Genomic DNA, 15,312 nt, shown 5'->3' with positions numbered 1-15,312 from the left:
AGGGATTTTTCAAAGCTTCACACACACAGGTATGTGTGGCATCATCACCACCCCTCACCCATGTCCCTTTTGCTCCCATACACATTTCCCATTCCAAGAAAATTGCTGCCATGCTTGCTGAGTGATGGGTGTTATGTTGTAGCCCTCAGTTATGCTGAGGCATAAAAATGGTTGAGCAGCCATCATGGCAGAATAAAGTCCAGATTCCTTTGCGTGTCCTACAAAGTCCTGCACAATAGCCTCCCTGCTTGCCTCTTCAGTTTCATCTTCACCCATTCGCCATCACATACCCTGTGGGCCAACACCACCGGTCTGGAGAATTCCTGAACCAGGTTTGCTTTTCCATACTTGTTTCTTTATTCTATTCCATTTACCCAGAATGCACTTTCCTCACAGCTAGTAAATTTCTGTTTAACCTTTAAGAAGGCATCAACAATTGTATCTTCAGCCAAAGCCTGCCCCTGGATTCCAGGCTTGTACATCTCCACTTGGATTTTTAGAAAGTATCTTAAACTTAACATGGCTAAAACAACCTCCTGGACCCACTTCCCAATACTTATTGCTCCTGCAGTCAGTCACATCTCAGTTCATTGCAACTGACTCCCCAACTCATAATCCAAGTCTTTGCTGCAGTCTATTTGAGGGCATGTATGATCTGATCCTATTCCTATCACCCCCCCCTCACCCACTCTGCTCTAGCCACACTGGTCTCCTAGTCCTGAACACACCAAACACATACTGAGCTCAGGGCCTTCGAACTGCTGTTCTATCTGGAATGCTCCTCTCAGATGTCTCTGTGATTCATTCCCTTATTTCTTTCAAGTGTCTGATCATAAGTAATCACATCAGAAACCACTGTTTATGGGACAGTATCAATTCACCATCACCTTACATCCCCTCCCCTTGCTTTATTCTCCACGGTACTTACCACTACTTGACATCCTGCACTATTACTGTTATTATTTGCTCCCAATAAAACATAAACTATATGAGGGCCAGCTTTTATTATTCCTATTCTCTACCATATCTTCAGTTCCTAAAACAATACTTGCATATAGTAGATGCTCTGTAAACATGTTACTGTCGTTATTTGTTAACTCAACTGAAAAGTGATGTAGGACTTCCATTTAAACACACTGCACTCAATATATAAATTTCCTTCAGTTCCTTTCCAAAACCCCATTAAATTAACAGCAAATAGATTTTCAAAATGACACATAGAATGGAAGTGGAGACATCAATAAAGGCTAGCCTGATCACATTTAAAATTACGGCCTCCTCTTCCCAGTCTCCTTACCCTGCCTTTTCCCTCTATAGCACCTATTATCTTCCAGTAAGTATAAAGAAGGAGGGGAATGGATGAGAGAGCTAAATCTTCATTAGTAGGTAGTTTTAGACCTTACTGTAAACAAGTACACAATAGATGTAACAGCCAAAATAATTAGAAACTGGTTACTTCTGGGAAGTACAAACTAAGAATGAGAAGGGAAGGGAGAGAGAATTTATTGTTTTGTTTTTTAAATAAGCCGTCTAGTACTGTTTTACTTTTTCAATCATGTATGTTTTAATTTATGTCAAATAAAAATTCAATTAACAAAATCCCAAAACCAAGAGGGAAACTGTATATCCATGAAGAAAAGTCATACTACAACTTTGTCTATTTTCACTCTTCACATAGTGACTACATGTCTTGTTGAACAGAATTTCAACATATTAAAATAGAGGACCAAAAACTAAATATTTAGACTATGTAGTGGAACGTATGATTTATCTCAGTCATTTCTTGAAAACTTACGAGTACTTCATTGACATTACATGCATAAAGCAAATATCTAGCTGAAACATTGCTGAAAAAAAATACGTCATTTGGTCAGTAAATTAAATAAACTGCAGAAAGAAACTATTTCTTAACATGAAGCTAAAGAGAAGAGAATCAAGCCAATGGGCTTTGCCACAGACAGGGAATACACAGGGAACAGGGAAAGGATCAGGCCCCCCTTGCTTGAGCCTTGCTTTCCTCATCTGTAGATTTAGGGGCCTCAATCAGGTCATCTCAAGTTCCTTAAACTTGCTTAAAAAGCACCAAACTTTGAGTTAGACCTTCACGGACTTCCCTAACTCCTTTTTTCCAAATTAAGCTATGACAAAGATGACCGTATGTCCCAGTTGACCTAGTATAATCTTGGTTTATATCTGTTGTCCTGGAATAACAATTAATTGCTCTTCCTTTAACTCTCAAATGTGTCTCCACTTGGAAGATAAATTACATGCTCCTCATACCCATGACTATATTCATTTTAATCTTGTTTTATATTTGTAAGAAATCACACGAATTTACTTTTAAGCTTGCACATATAGCATTTCACAGCTTGCTTTCTCTTAATACTTGGAGAAATTTCAGATTCTTTTGTGAGTGGTTTGTGAACTATCAAAAGTTTTTTTTTAACTTGGCTGGGTGTTATGACTTATGCCTCTAATCCCAGCACTTTGGAAGGCTGAGGCAGAAGAATCGCTTGAGATGGGAAGTTTGCGGCTGCAGTGTGCTACGATCGCGCCACTACACTTCAGCCTGGGTGATGGAGACGGACCCTGTCTCTAGAAATAAAAATAATTTTTTAAAAACTGAGTAAGTCAAATGTAAATTTTCCTTTTCAAAAACAAATTATTCAGTACGCAAAACATTCTGTTAAGACATATTTTCTGATAACCTTAGAATATGTAGTACTAAAAACTATGACTAAAATATTTGCGGAAGAATTCATTATCTTAGGTGATACATTTTAATAATTAAAATAGTTCCAGAACACGGCCTTCTACCTGGACTTTGACAATAAAAACAATGTTCTCAAAAGAATGTTCTCTCTGAAGATTCTGGGTCTCATCCACCATCATAGGTCTCATCTACCATCAACTGAAATAAGCTAATCAGTTACAAACAAGGAAATATACTTAAAAAAAAAAAAAAAAAGACAGGTTCTCACTCTGTCTCCAAGGCTAGAGTGCAGTGGCACAGTCATGGCTCACTGCAGCATAGAACTCCTAGGCTCAGGCAATATTCCCACCTCAGCTTCCCAGGAATATACCACTTTTACTGCACTGACAAGCTCTGTATGCTAGTGATTCTCAAATTTTCTTTAAGGCTAGGACCAAGAGTCCTGCCAATCCCCTGAACAAACAGCTCATACATTATCCAATGAACTTGAAACACTCCTGTCATAGCGAGCAGCACTGAAACAGATTCCATAATTGATTACTCAGTTTCAAGGCAGATTCAACATTGCTTGGTTTTCAAGTTACAAAAAGTTGCCTAGTTTTACAAATATGCACTATACCTGATAAAAAACATGTTTCATTATGAAAAGCTGTGATTTATTTCTGCATTTTTTCCCCGCTTAACCACTTAAGTCACTGTCTGAGGAAATTTCTCTTTAAGGAAATAAATACCAGGTTCATTAGAAGAAAAAAAACCACATAATTTTAATTCATTTTGTTTTAAAGATGCATATCTTTAGAAAACTACTTTAAAATGAACTAATATGTTAGACTGGATCATGCTATGGTGACTAATGTATTGTCTAGCCTTAACCTAATGAAAACAAAAGAAAAGCGAGTTTGGCACTCACTTGCACTTTTCATCTCTGTTAGAAAGTATGTCTCAGTTTGGATCTGAGATCAGGTTTGCTTGGTAACCTCAAAGAGTAATTTTCCTTTTTTTGTTTCTTTCAAAATTTCCTTTTGATCATTTCAGACAGTTCATCCTTTTGAGTGAGAAAGAGTAAAAGAGAGGAATGTTGAGTGAGGTTAAGTAAACGGAGAATCTGTCACATAAAGCAAGTTTAAATCCTAGTAAGAGCATCCATGCAGGACAAACGGAAGCATTATTCTTTTGAAAACATTATTCTTTTAAACAGTGTGTAATGACATCCTCCCTAGAGATTTTCCATGAGGGGGGAAAAAAATTACTTCCTCAGAAGTCGTTTTCTGGATTCCAAGCATAATAAGTGAAGCACAGTCAAAAGTCAAACTTGTGTTTTCTTTATGCAAGAAGGTTCAAAATTAGAACTGCAGAAAGGTACTTATAAGTTTCTCCAACTTGTCTTTTGGTTACATACTGGTATTGCTGTGAACTAAAAGAGCAAATAAGAGGAAAGGTTACTGTTGTTACTTTACACCTATAAATCAGTGAGTGTGTCCTTACTGTAAAATTTGAGCCGAACATATTTTCTGTTTCAAAGGAGAAATATATGACTCAAATATGCTGAATATATGATAATTTATTAAGTTTCTTTTAAGTATATCATTTTCTTATGCTCAAGTAGAAACTATGGATTATTTTTCTAGTATTGTATGCTGCTGTTACCTTCTGAGGAGCTGATTGAAAATTTTGTGCTTTTGAAAGTTGGGTGCTACTTAATATCAGAAGTTGGCTATTGTTTTAAATATTTAAAATGTCTTTAAACAACAATTAAGGTTAATAAGCAGAGAAAATACTTCTTTTGATTCAAATACTATTTTATACATTTAATGAATACACATCCAAATAAAGATCTCTCTTCAAAATTTTTGGAAAATGTTACTGCATTTTGAATATAATGGAACAGAGAAGAAAAACACTAGAGAAAATTCACAATTACGATGTTTATTTAGCAAAATAAACTTGAAAAAGTTTTCCTATTAAAAAAACATAAGAATCATATCCAAATTTTAGATTCTCCATCTTCTTTGGTATGAAAATCAACATTCATAATAGAAAATATTTTATTTTGAAAGGTTTAGTCATTGGGTCTACAACAGTTTTCCATATAAGGAAAATACAGTATTAAATTATCTGTAATCATCTTACTTATTGAACCACCAATGAATGCATACAAGTAACCAATTCTATGTGTGCAGAGACCAGCATCAAGGAAATATTCATTCAGATAAATGTTTTCCTATAAAATATATTTTAAGTTTTTAATGATCTTCTGCTATAATTTTTTGCTCTATTATCTGAATAGCCATCCAGAACTGTAGTAAAAGATCCTGTTAGTTACATAACTCAAGAAGTTCCCCAAGGAAACGACACCATCATACCAGGACTTAGCAACATTTATCTTTCAACAGGACTGTACCATTAAAATTTTGTTATATTTCTCAGAATTGTATTCTTCAGTCTTTTCCATAATATCGTATAAGGAAATTGCTAATAGTATTACATTAATATTAATAAAACCCAATTCTATCTCAACCTTTTTCTCATAAGAAAAAACATTACTTTAAAAAACAGACTTTTTGTTTCTTCTAAAAGTAGTACTACATGGACTGCTCAATTAGCAATGCCAAATACTTCCAGAAACACCATAGGACCACCAAGCTGTTTCTACTGCTTTGATAAATTCTTTGCCTGCTCCAATTTCTCCATGTTCCTGCTTTTTTGTGTCAAAACATCTTCCCTTAATTTGTTAAAATGAATCTGAGGGGAAAAAAATCTGATAATCTGGGGTAAAGAAATTTTTTTTTTGTATAGCCTCTTGTGATCACAAAATGACCAGGTAATTTATATCTTCAGTGCTAACACTGTGATTGGGAACAAGAAGAGTACAACCACAATAAAATACAGCTATCTATTAGAAGAACTGCATAAAGACATCTTTGGCCATGTAGGCTCTGGGCCCTCTGGAAATAAGTCAGTTGCATTGCCAACATGACAAAGAAAATAGCAATGTTCAGGATCAAGAACAATCTGGTATAGGAAGCAGACAGTGATGGGGCCCTGCTGTGAGTAGTTGTCATCATCCGTGCCTGTCCAAACCGGCCTTTCATCAAGCCCCCATTTTTATGTTTTTCATATGTTACATCTGCAAAATCTAAAAGGTCTTTCATTTCTTCATCTTCATCTATGGGTAGTTCTTTCTGTGCCAAAATCTGAGCTTTCTGTCTAATCTTTTTCTCATTGACTTCAATCTGTGCAAAAATATCAGGGACAGCATCCACAAATTTATAGCGCTTGCCTGCCCTTCGGTTTTTCTTTGACTTGCTTTGCTGCTGCTGTTGCTGTGATATGGCAAAAATCCTGTCAATGGCCTCCTCAGTCTGTCTCTTATCTGAAAATCTCAGCAGGCGCTCAGCAGTCTTCCTAAAGCTAGCTGTGTTACGGACTCGGGACAGTATCTGCTTCTCCAGTAGCTGAAACACTGGCTTAAAATGCTGCAGGTTCTGTTCCACAATAGCAGCATAGTCCTTCACCTCAGGGACAATGCTGCTCTTGATGGCTGAATTCCGGTCAAACAGAATTTTGTGACGATCAGCAATGACCTGTGCAAAGGCAGACTGTCCTGTGGCCTCACCTGTCCACAGGTACGTTGCGTAGGCATGTTTGCTGGTGGCTATGAACACATCCAGTTGCTGAGAGTCTCCGTGGATAGTGAAGCTCTGAACATCTATAGATGGCCCTATGAAGAGGTAAGCTGCCCTGGTGATGGGACTTCGGAGGTGCATGGTGACATTCACATAGTTTGTCCCATTGTAGGGATAGCCCCGAGGATATGTCACTGAGGCAAAGGTTGCTTTCTCGCTGTAGCCAGTATCGTCCATCCAGTACATTTTATAGAGACCATCTCTCTGCCTGATGAAAGCCCCATGGACACCATCTACCACAGTCTCCTCAAAAGGAACATCCACATTGTGGAAGAAGCTTGCTGCTGTCTCCAGGGGACTCTCCTCTCCCAGGTGTATTTGGTCTACAAGGAGAAGCAGCTGTGGATGTAGGAGGATGAGATTCCTCTGAACATTCTTCAGGTTGAGCTGGGGGTTGTAAGCTCCCACACCTTCTCCTCGGATGAAAACCACCCCATTTTTCTCCTCTGCTGCAACCACTCTCCCCTGACAACTAGCTGCCAGGTCATGCTTGTATTTAGACCATTTTGATGAGCAGTCTTCTGTGACCTGACCCTCCCAGGGAGAAAAGCAGCTCTTTGACACAGCGGGGGAAAACATCAAAACATTGTTGAAGAAGGTGTACTTTGGCCCGTACAGAGCCTCAGTAATGAAAGGCACACCATTGGGAGCAAAAGTAAATGAGTTTTGATCAGGATGTTCATGCCCTGCATTAAAATTTCTCCATCCTTTGATCCAATCTTTGTATTTGTTTCTGTGGACAATGTCATATATTGCACGTCCCCCCAGTTTTCCAGACTTGAAGGAAAGGAAAGATCTATTGATTTCTGCAGGTAGTGCACTTCCATAAGTCACAACACCCCAGTCTTCAAAATAATGCAGTGTAGGGGTGCCAAAGTCTGGAGGAGGAACCGATTTCAAGCTGGCATCATACCTGAAATTAATTTTAAAAAATTAAATGGTTTTCTGATGGAAGTGAAAATAACACGTAACATGGTAATGTGGAAGATGCGACACACAAATGCTACCCAGAGCACTGGCAGCATGGACTGGATTAGGGACATTTCTGAAAATATCCAAGGACAATCAGTATGCACAAAGGGAAACCCTTGGTGACTGAAAGAGGAATATTTCTTTATCATTTGTGATCCTTGGATTTGGGCCCAAAATGATTTCTGCTCTAATCTCTACATGGACCATCTTCATTTGATGATGTCACAGTGACCATCCAATCTACTGGACCTCGTGGATTTAGGCACTTCATCCAAATTTCTGGCTGAGGGGCTCCTCTTCTAGAAATGCCATGTTAGAATCTGGACTCTAACAAGCCTTGAGCTGTAATGAAGTATAGTTCTGCAGTAACTGATATTACTGAATGTTTGGCACTGAAAGCAGTTCTCCCTCAAGATTTTTTTCCTTGAAAAAATAAACTGAAATAGAAGAGGACTTCACATATTAGATAAAATGTATCACCAACACCACATCTCAGAATATAAACGAATGAAGCTTCAGCCAACTGTCTTATACTGGGGGATTTACAATTGTGCCTACCACTGACTAGCCAGGACCAAAGGTTTGGTGTTGTTTTAATCTGCAGACGATGCCATGCTTCTTGGACAATAAATTACTTCTTATTTTTATTTATGATAAATGTTTATTAGTAGTACTATGTACTTTTTCCCTAAAGTGAATCAATCACCTGTAGTAGAGTTAATCTCATTGGTGTTTGATTTTGACTGCTTCATCTGTTGTTCTAGAGTCTCAGTTTCAAGACATCAGAAATTATATCTCTACTTAGGTCTAGTATAATGTTGGCTTAATTAATGTGATTTCACAGGTGTAGATGTAAGCTGAATGGGCCATCTTACTCTCAGTTTTTGGTCAGTTTGCATATTGCCATAAAGGCAGATTTTTAAGTTAGACTTAGCATTAATCTGACCTATTATATTAATCCTGTAGTTAGCTTTATAGAACTCTCTTGGTTGGATATTTACGGGTAACTTATTTACGGGTCACCCTATTAAGTAATTACGTCATACTCCTCAGAGAACTCAAGGATGGTTGCATCTTAATATATTTAGTTTATCTATGAAAATAATCTTAAATTGTTGGTTAAACTATGGCCAGTTACCATTTTACTAATATTTTTTCCTCCTTAATTTTTTATATTTTGAAAAAAAAGAATAAAGAGAAGCAAACCACAAGAAAGCTCGTTTTGGAGTTGAATGTAAATTTCAACAGCTTGAAAAGACATCAGGGATTAATGACTAATCAGTTCCCTCTAATTTTGATTTTAACTTATTGGATGCCAACAACATATTTGGCAATACTTGAAAAAGGAGACCCAAGCTTCTCTTTCTGGGCTTAAAAGATTAAGGCAAAAAAATTTACACGGTCCTTTTATTATCAAAGTGAAGCTGTCAAATACTGTCAAACACTTTTAAACACTTTTGAAAATTTAGCAACAGCTTTGCTATTAGAAGATTATAATGCTCCATTTACCAAAACAAAATATTTTACTACCTTTTTTTGGTGTGATTATCAGAATAACCTAGTCTAAATTTTTGTTTTGTTTTATATGATTTCAAAAAATGATGTAAAATCAAAACATGTTTATTTATGAAATAATGCAAGTGTAGGACATTTCTAATACGAGAACCAAAAACTGAAAACAGTAATTAGATGTTAAACATAAAGAAATGTTTCTAACACTACCTATTAGGTACTATGCTCACTACCTGGGTATATAGTGCACATGTACCCCTGTATCTAAAATAAAAGTTGACATTTTTTTTTAAAAAAGAAAAGTTTCTAAGAGTTTCAAAAACTGTGATATGAGCTGAATTGAAACTTCATATACTCAGGTGGCATGGAGAAAATATTTAAAAAGTGTTTCAGTTTTTCTTTTTAAATGCAAAAAAACAAGTGCATAGCACAAATAGTACCCTTGGGTACCATTTCTCTTTAAAGCTAGCCCAATGTGTCATACCAGAGAAATTCCGTGTGCAGAGTGCACCAGCGCTGCCCTTTGGACGGTGTTCCTGGACCTTCCACCGCACGGTTCCTTCTGATTTGGTCAGCTAGCCAGTTACCACTGCCATTACGCATGACAAATTTATCAAGGAACACTAACTGGCTTTCTGGACCATAAAACCAGTTGTAATTTGAGTCCGCAATAGCCACAGTCCTTTGAAACCCTAGGGAAATAAGTTGGAAAGAATTAAGATACTTTGAAAACTTCATACTCCTATTTAGGTCTAAACAATGATTTTTCAAATCTAGTTGCAAATTAGAATTGTGTAATTGAGGGGATAAAATAAAAGAAAAATCACAATCCTCAGATTTTATTCTAGACCAGTTAATTAGAATCCCTCAAAAGGACTTCAACATATGTTGTGTGTAAGCTTGTATTTGTTATGTGGTAACCTGTCATTGGTAACAGAAGTGCTATACCTATTGCTTGCCTTCCTCATTTTCCAGTGTTCATGCTATACATGATTATATTTGCATATATATATGGGATATCCTCTTGTGCAGTTTGGGTTCCTGAACCTGGAATGAACACTGGCTCTCCCACAACGCAACATGCATTCTAGGCTAAGATAATAAAATAACATGCTTTAATTTGGCTTCAATAAAGCCTAAGTTATACTATATACAAAGTTCAGGGGAGAGACTGAGTTTCAACAGGAAGAAAATTTAATTCCCAGAGTAGCTCTGCCAGTATGTACTGCTGGAAGTTAAAGGAGAGAAAATGCAAGGATCATAAAGCCATATATCATTTTTGGAATAGGGAAGAAAAATAAAAGCAGGTAAGACTGGATATGCTCCGTGTGTTCATGAAAAAAGCAGCAGCATGGGAGAAAACTCAGCCAGACAAAAAAAATGCTACTAGAGTATCAACTGTAGAAAAAAAAAAAAAGAGAGAGAAATGTAGTTGAAAACAGATTGCTTTAACATAGAACCTCTTCTAAAATGTTACCATGATTATATTTATGTAATTTACAGCTAACGTTTTTGTTCCTAATAATTTAGTAAGTGATCTTGTACGTATACCTTATTTTAAAATGATATTTTCTGAATCTTCTACTAGTCTGTGAATTCCTTGAAAGCAGGAGATGTGTTTTATTCCTCTTTGAATTCTCTGGCTAGTACAGTGCCTGGCATACAGATGTTCAATAAAAGTTTGTTTAATTAACACAAACATATAAATGCTGCTTTTAGACATGTTCATACTGTCTTTTCCACTTTAGGAAGTAGCCACAGACACAGCTCACAGCGAACACAATTTCTGATGTTGTTAGCCTTTAGATCTCAGCTTAAATTACAAAGCACTGAAACCTCTGAAAGGCCCCTTGCTTTAGGTAGCCTTTGTTTACTAAGATGAATTGCAAAACAGGCCTCTCCTGTATGTCTAAGAAAAACAACAAAGCAAATTTTTTTTGAACGTAAGTCTAAACTAAATCTCAAAATGGTTCTTACGCTTTGCAGTATTTTTTGCACTAGTCCAATAATGGAGATTCTATTAATCTGTATGTTTACTACCAGAGCCAAAGGATTTAAATACTGAATTCTTTGTTGTAGGTCTAGAATCACCATTTAAAAATTGCATTTCCTTGGGGAAGAAGGAGGAAGGGGGGGATATCTATCCTGATAAAATTTTCCTTTATAACTTGTTCTAACATCTTGGTCCTGTTTTAGAAATAAAAAAAGGTTACAAAGTTCTCTAGAAATGAATACATTATTCAATCATGTATATCTTTTTTTTTTAGAGCTAGTTTTCTTAGAAGGCTAAATGTCACAGCAATAAGACATTACAAGTTTTACAGTATTTTTTCTACTTTTCTATACTATTTACTTCAATAAAATATTAAAATACTAAAGCTCCAACTTAAATGTGTAGGTGTAATCTTTCATTTTGAATCGTGTCTGTGTAGTTTGAAAGAAAAAACTGAAAACCAAAAATTAAAAATAGGATTGATCAGGGATCACATATAAAGGAAAACTGACAGGTAATCACAAATGTTTATAGTTTGCTTTCAATGATGAAGATGAATCTGTATATGTACTCAAGTTTGGATATATATATATAAAAAAGTACTGAGGGGCCTAGACATTGTATTTAATCCATAACCCTCCAAGCTTTATAATACCTAAATCATAAATACATTAGCCTCCAAAATGTTCTGGCTATAGGCAACTCTTGAATTCAATTTTTCTTTGATTAAAAAAAAAAACTATTTAATTTCAATATGACAAACTCTAAGGACCTAATTTCTCTGCTTAGTCTAGCTCATTTTCATAATCAGAAAAAATTACAATAGTTTAATGTTTTCGCACTTCTGACTCCTCACTGTACCTGGCAGGATGGTTCTATACATAAATGCAAAGTGTTGTTTAAGCCACGGATGGCCAAAGTGGTTGATGTTGAAGTGCCTCTGGATGAGAAACATGTATTGGAAGAGTGATCTAGTGGTGTAGCTGCCATATGCAACTCCTTCATAGAGGGAGCCATCCGTCACCTCCCTGAGCAAGATCAGAGATTTCTCCATGATGGTCAGAACTTGTTTGGTCCATAAGTAGGCTTCTTGAAGATATCCTGAAGGATGAAAACACATGGAAGCAATGACTAAAGGCTGTGACAAAGCATAAACAACAATATGGCCATATAAAACCCTCTGAGTTATCTAACTCGTTTATATTACAAATCTCATTTTGTAAAACTCTAACTTGTCAGTGTATAAATAACATCCTGTAATCTAGGTTTGTGATGGTCCCTGGTATAAGTTAAGAAGTTCTTCCTGGCTAATATGGTGAAACACTGTCTCCACTAAAATTACAAAAAATTATCTGGGCGTGTTGGCAGGCGCCTGTAGTCCCAGCTACTTGGGAGGCTGAGGCAGGAGAATGGTGTGAACCCAGGAAGCGGAGCTTGCAGTGAGTGGAGATTGCGCCACTGCACTCCAGCCTGAGTGACAGAGTGAGACTCCATCTCAAAAAAAAAAAAAAAAAAAAAAAGAAGTTCTTGACTCTATAAATGAAGATAAACCCTTAAATGAGTATCAGTCACTTTCTGATCTTTAATGAACTCTATCACATGTAAGATCACAAATGCATATAACTTTATGTTGACAAGAGAGGATTTGTATATTAAGATTTTAATCAGTGTTCCTAAAAAACAATACTTGAAAATATTTTTAAAAGTTTATCTCTTCACAAAACTTGCATCATTATTTTATAGAATTTGTAATAGGTTGCACATACTACAAATGCTAAACAGACAGTCTTCAATTCATATTGTCATTAGACAGCAACCTCTCATCCTTTATGTGCTTTAGATCCCACAGGATCTGAAAAGGCAGCAAAGTGGCCCTGAGAAACCACTGGAAAGGCAAATTAATAATGAAAAAATCAACTAGGAAGCCTGAAACCACCAAAAAATGAGCTACATGATTTTGTCCAAGCAATTCTTCCATCTGTCACATTTTAATCTCCCCACTGAAAATTAAGTCTATAAAAATTTATAAAACCTTTTAACTCAGAAATGCTCGCTTTCTAGAATTGTTGCACTTAGTTGACAATAACAACTCCTCACATTTCTGTAACATTTATAATTTGTATAGCACTGAGCAGAATCTTAGTTAATCCTTTTAACAACCCAATTATGTATTATTGCCCCAAAACAGAAAGGCTGACTTGTTCAAGATCTCTGGCATATGACTAAAAATGAATACAACTTTAATCTCAACCTAGGTCTTTAGATTTAAGGGTTTGCTTAAAAACACGCAACCCTTGAGAATAAAATTAAGCCCAATGCTTCCTGGTGTGGATATAGCCATATTGCTTTACTGCAATTTGGTCCAACCAGCTCTGGGCCTAAATATAGGTCACAGGCTAAGACTTGGCTCCTGACTAATGGGGGCAACTCAGCTCTCAACTCTGCTTGGGTAAGCAGAGGTAACTGTTTATCATACCCTGGCCTCTTCTGCCACCCATAGCTGACATGTCAATATTCTGGATAGTTTTCAATTTCCATTCTCTACCATTCTAGTTTAAAATTCTAATTATCTTCATTCTTTTCCTCTGTGTCTTCCGTCTCCCACCAGATACCAATGTGACTGATGCCTAAAATCAGGCCACTGTCCCCAGGATACCACATTACCTAATTTTCCTTATTTGTTTCTTACAACAACCCTTTTCAGAAGATACGAGGCAATGTCTACCAAAATACTTTGTAAACTGCAAGTCTCTCTCAATACAAGGTACTGATATTGTTGTTAACTGAAGCTATGCCTTGTATTTTTTTTTCTGCCACCCGTATACCTTGCCTGGAATGTTCTTTAATTTCCCCTTAAGTTCTCCTATCTATCTTCAAAATTACAGGAAGCAAATTATTGAAAGAACACTGCTCTCTTGAATTCCAAGTTAATATACTCATTTTATATTTAACCATAAGGCTTTTCATGGTATCTTTCATTTTACTCTCTGGGGTTATTGTAACTATGGTGTAATCATTTAAACATTTCACATCTGTCTTCTTTCCAACTGATTTCTACCTCCTTCTGTCCTGTCTTGTCACAAATGTGTGTACTTATGTGGGGGCTCTGGAAGAGTGTCTGCCAGGGCCACCATAACTTTAGTCAGAATATAAATGCATAGGAAAATTCCTGCCAGGGCAAAATGACATATTTTGATTCAATCTAAACCAGCATTATTTGGGTCACTGTTTATTATTTGGAATAATGTTATTTAGAAAGACTGAAGAAAGAAACTCTACTCCTCCCGTTAAATAAATAAAAATTTATTTAAGGAAATAAAACTATAGTAGATTAAATTTAAGACCTGAGGCAGAAATTTGGCTCACCCAAGGGATCCTTTCACCATTTCATGATGGTGTCGTTTCACAGGCCTGGGGGTTGATAAATGGTTTGTTAGTGGATTAACATATTGTTTGCATTTTGACATTTTACCTTTCTTTTCCTTTCTATTTATTTATTTATTTATTTATTTATTTATTTATTTATTTAAGACTGAGCCTCACTTTGTTGCCGAGGCTGGAGTGCAGTGGTGGGATCTCGGCTCACTGCAACCTCCGCCTCCCGGGTTCAAGTGATTCTCCTGCCTCAGCCTCCTCAGTAGCTGGGATTATAGGCATGCGCCACCATGCCCAGCTAATTTTTGTATTTTCAGTAGAGATGGGATTTCCCCATGTTGGCCAGGCTGGTCTCACCACTCCTGTCCTCAAGTGATCTGCCTGCCTTAGCCTTCCAAAGTGCTGGGATTAGGGGCGTGAGCCACCGTGCCTGACCTGATGTTTTAATTTTCTTTATGTTTTTGTGAGAGTAGGGGAAAAGGGGAGCTAGCATGAAAATTCACTCTCATAATTAAATTTTGCTTAAGTTATTATAAATGGAATTTCCCTTCTGAGAGAGACAACAAAATACAGTAGAAAGAGATTGAACTTTATGGATGGCCAGAAGTGGGTCCAAATCCCAGCTGCCTTATATGGTTGATGTGAAGATTGAATAAAATATGGAAAAAGACTAGCACATGTCATATGCTCAGTTAATGTTAGTTTCTTTTCCTCTAAGACCCAATTAAAAGTGAAGGTTGGTTGATGTGACAAGGGAGAAAGCTAGATGTGGGTAAAATCTGATGTTGGATAATCAACAAAATGCTTAATAATTCTTATGGGAATATAATCGAGTTAAATTCTGTTAGATTTCCAAGCTCCAATTATATATTTAATATTCTGATAATTCCCTGTGATCTTAGAGCTGCTTTTCTTAAACACAATCTTAATCATTTATAGATTTCTACAGAAGTTGTAATTTAGAGTCAAAAGACCAAAGAAAATGTATTATTGGCAATTATGCAGTATGTTAAAGCAAAGTAGCTACACAATCCACAAAAGTTGCTTCCAATTTGGATGTA

General features: G+C 36.4%; 1 protein-coding gene across 6 annotated transcripts in view; it reads right to left on the bottom strand.

Moving 5' to 3' along the window:
- Positions 1–4,619: 4,619 nt before the first annotated feature.
- DSE (dermatan sulfate epimerase) overlaps positions 4,620–15,312 on the bottom strand; it is a 68,446-nt gene continuing 57,753 nt past the window's right edge. For 4 of the 6 annotated variants that reach the window (XM_030928598.1, XM_010373216.2, XM_030928599.1 and 1 more), the window contains 3 exons: positions 11,738–11,977; positions 9,368–9,575; positions 4,620–7,312 (listed from right to left, as the gene is read on the bottom strand). In XM_030928598.1, the coding sequence (XP_030784458.1) occupies positions 5,554–7,312; positions 9,368–9,575; positions 11,738–11,977 (2,207 nt within the window). In that variant the 3' untranslated portion in view covers positions 4,620–5,553. The remainder of the gene's footprint in view (positions 7,313–9,367; positions 9,576–11,737; positions 11,978–15,312) is intronic. The other 2 variants (XM_030928601.1, XM_030928602.1) reach the window with 2 other exon arrangements.

This window comes from Rhinopithecus roxellana, chromosome 4 (genome assembly GCF_007565055.1).
Source record: "Rhinopithecus roxellana isolate Shanxi Qingling chromosome 4, ASM756505v1, whole genome shotgun sequence".
In the NCBI taxonomy this organism is placed as follows: Eukaryota; Metazoa; Chordata; class Mammalia; order Primates; family Cercopithecidae; genus Rhinopithecus; species Rhinopithecus roxellana.
The sequence above is the reverse complement of the archived record's forward strand: the minus strand, read 5'-3'. Positions and strand labels throughout refer to the sequence as shown.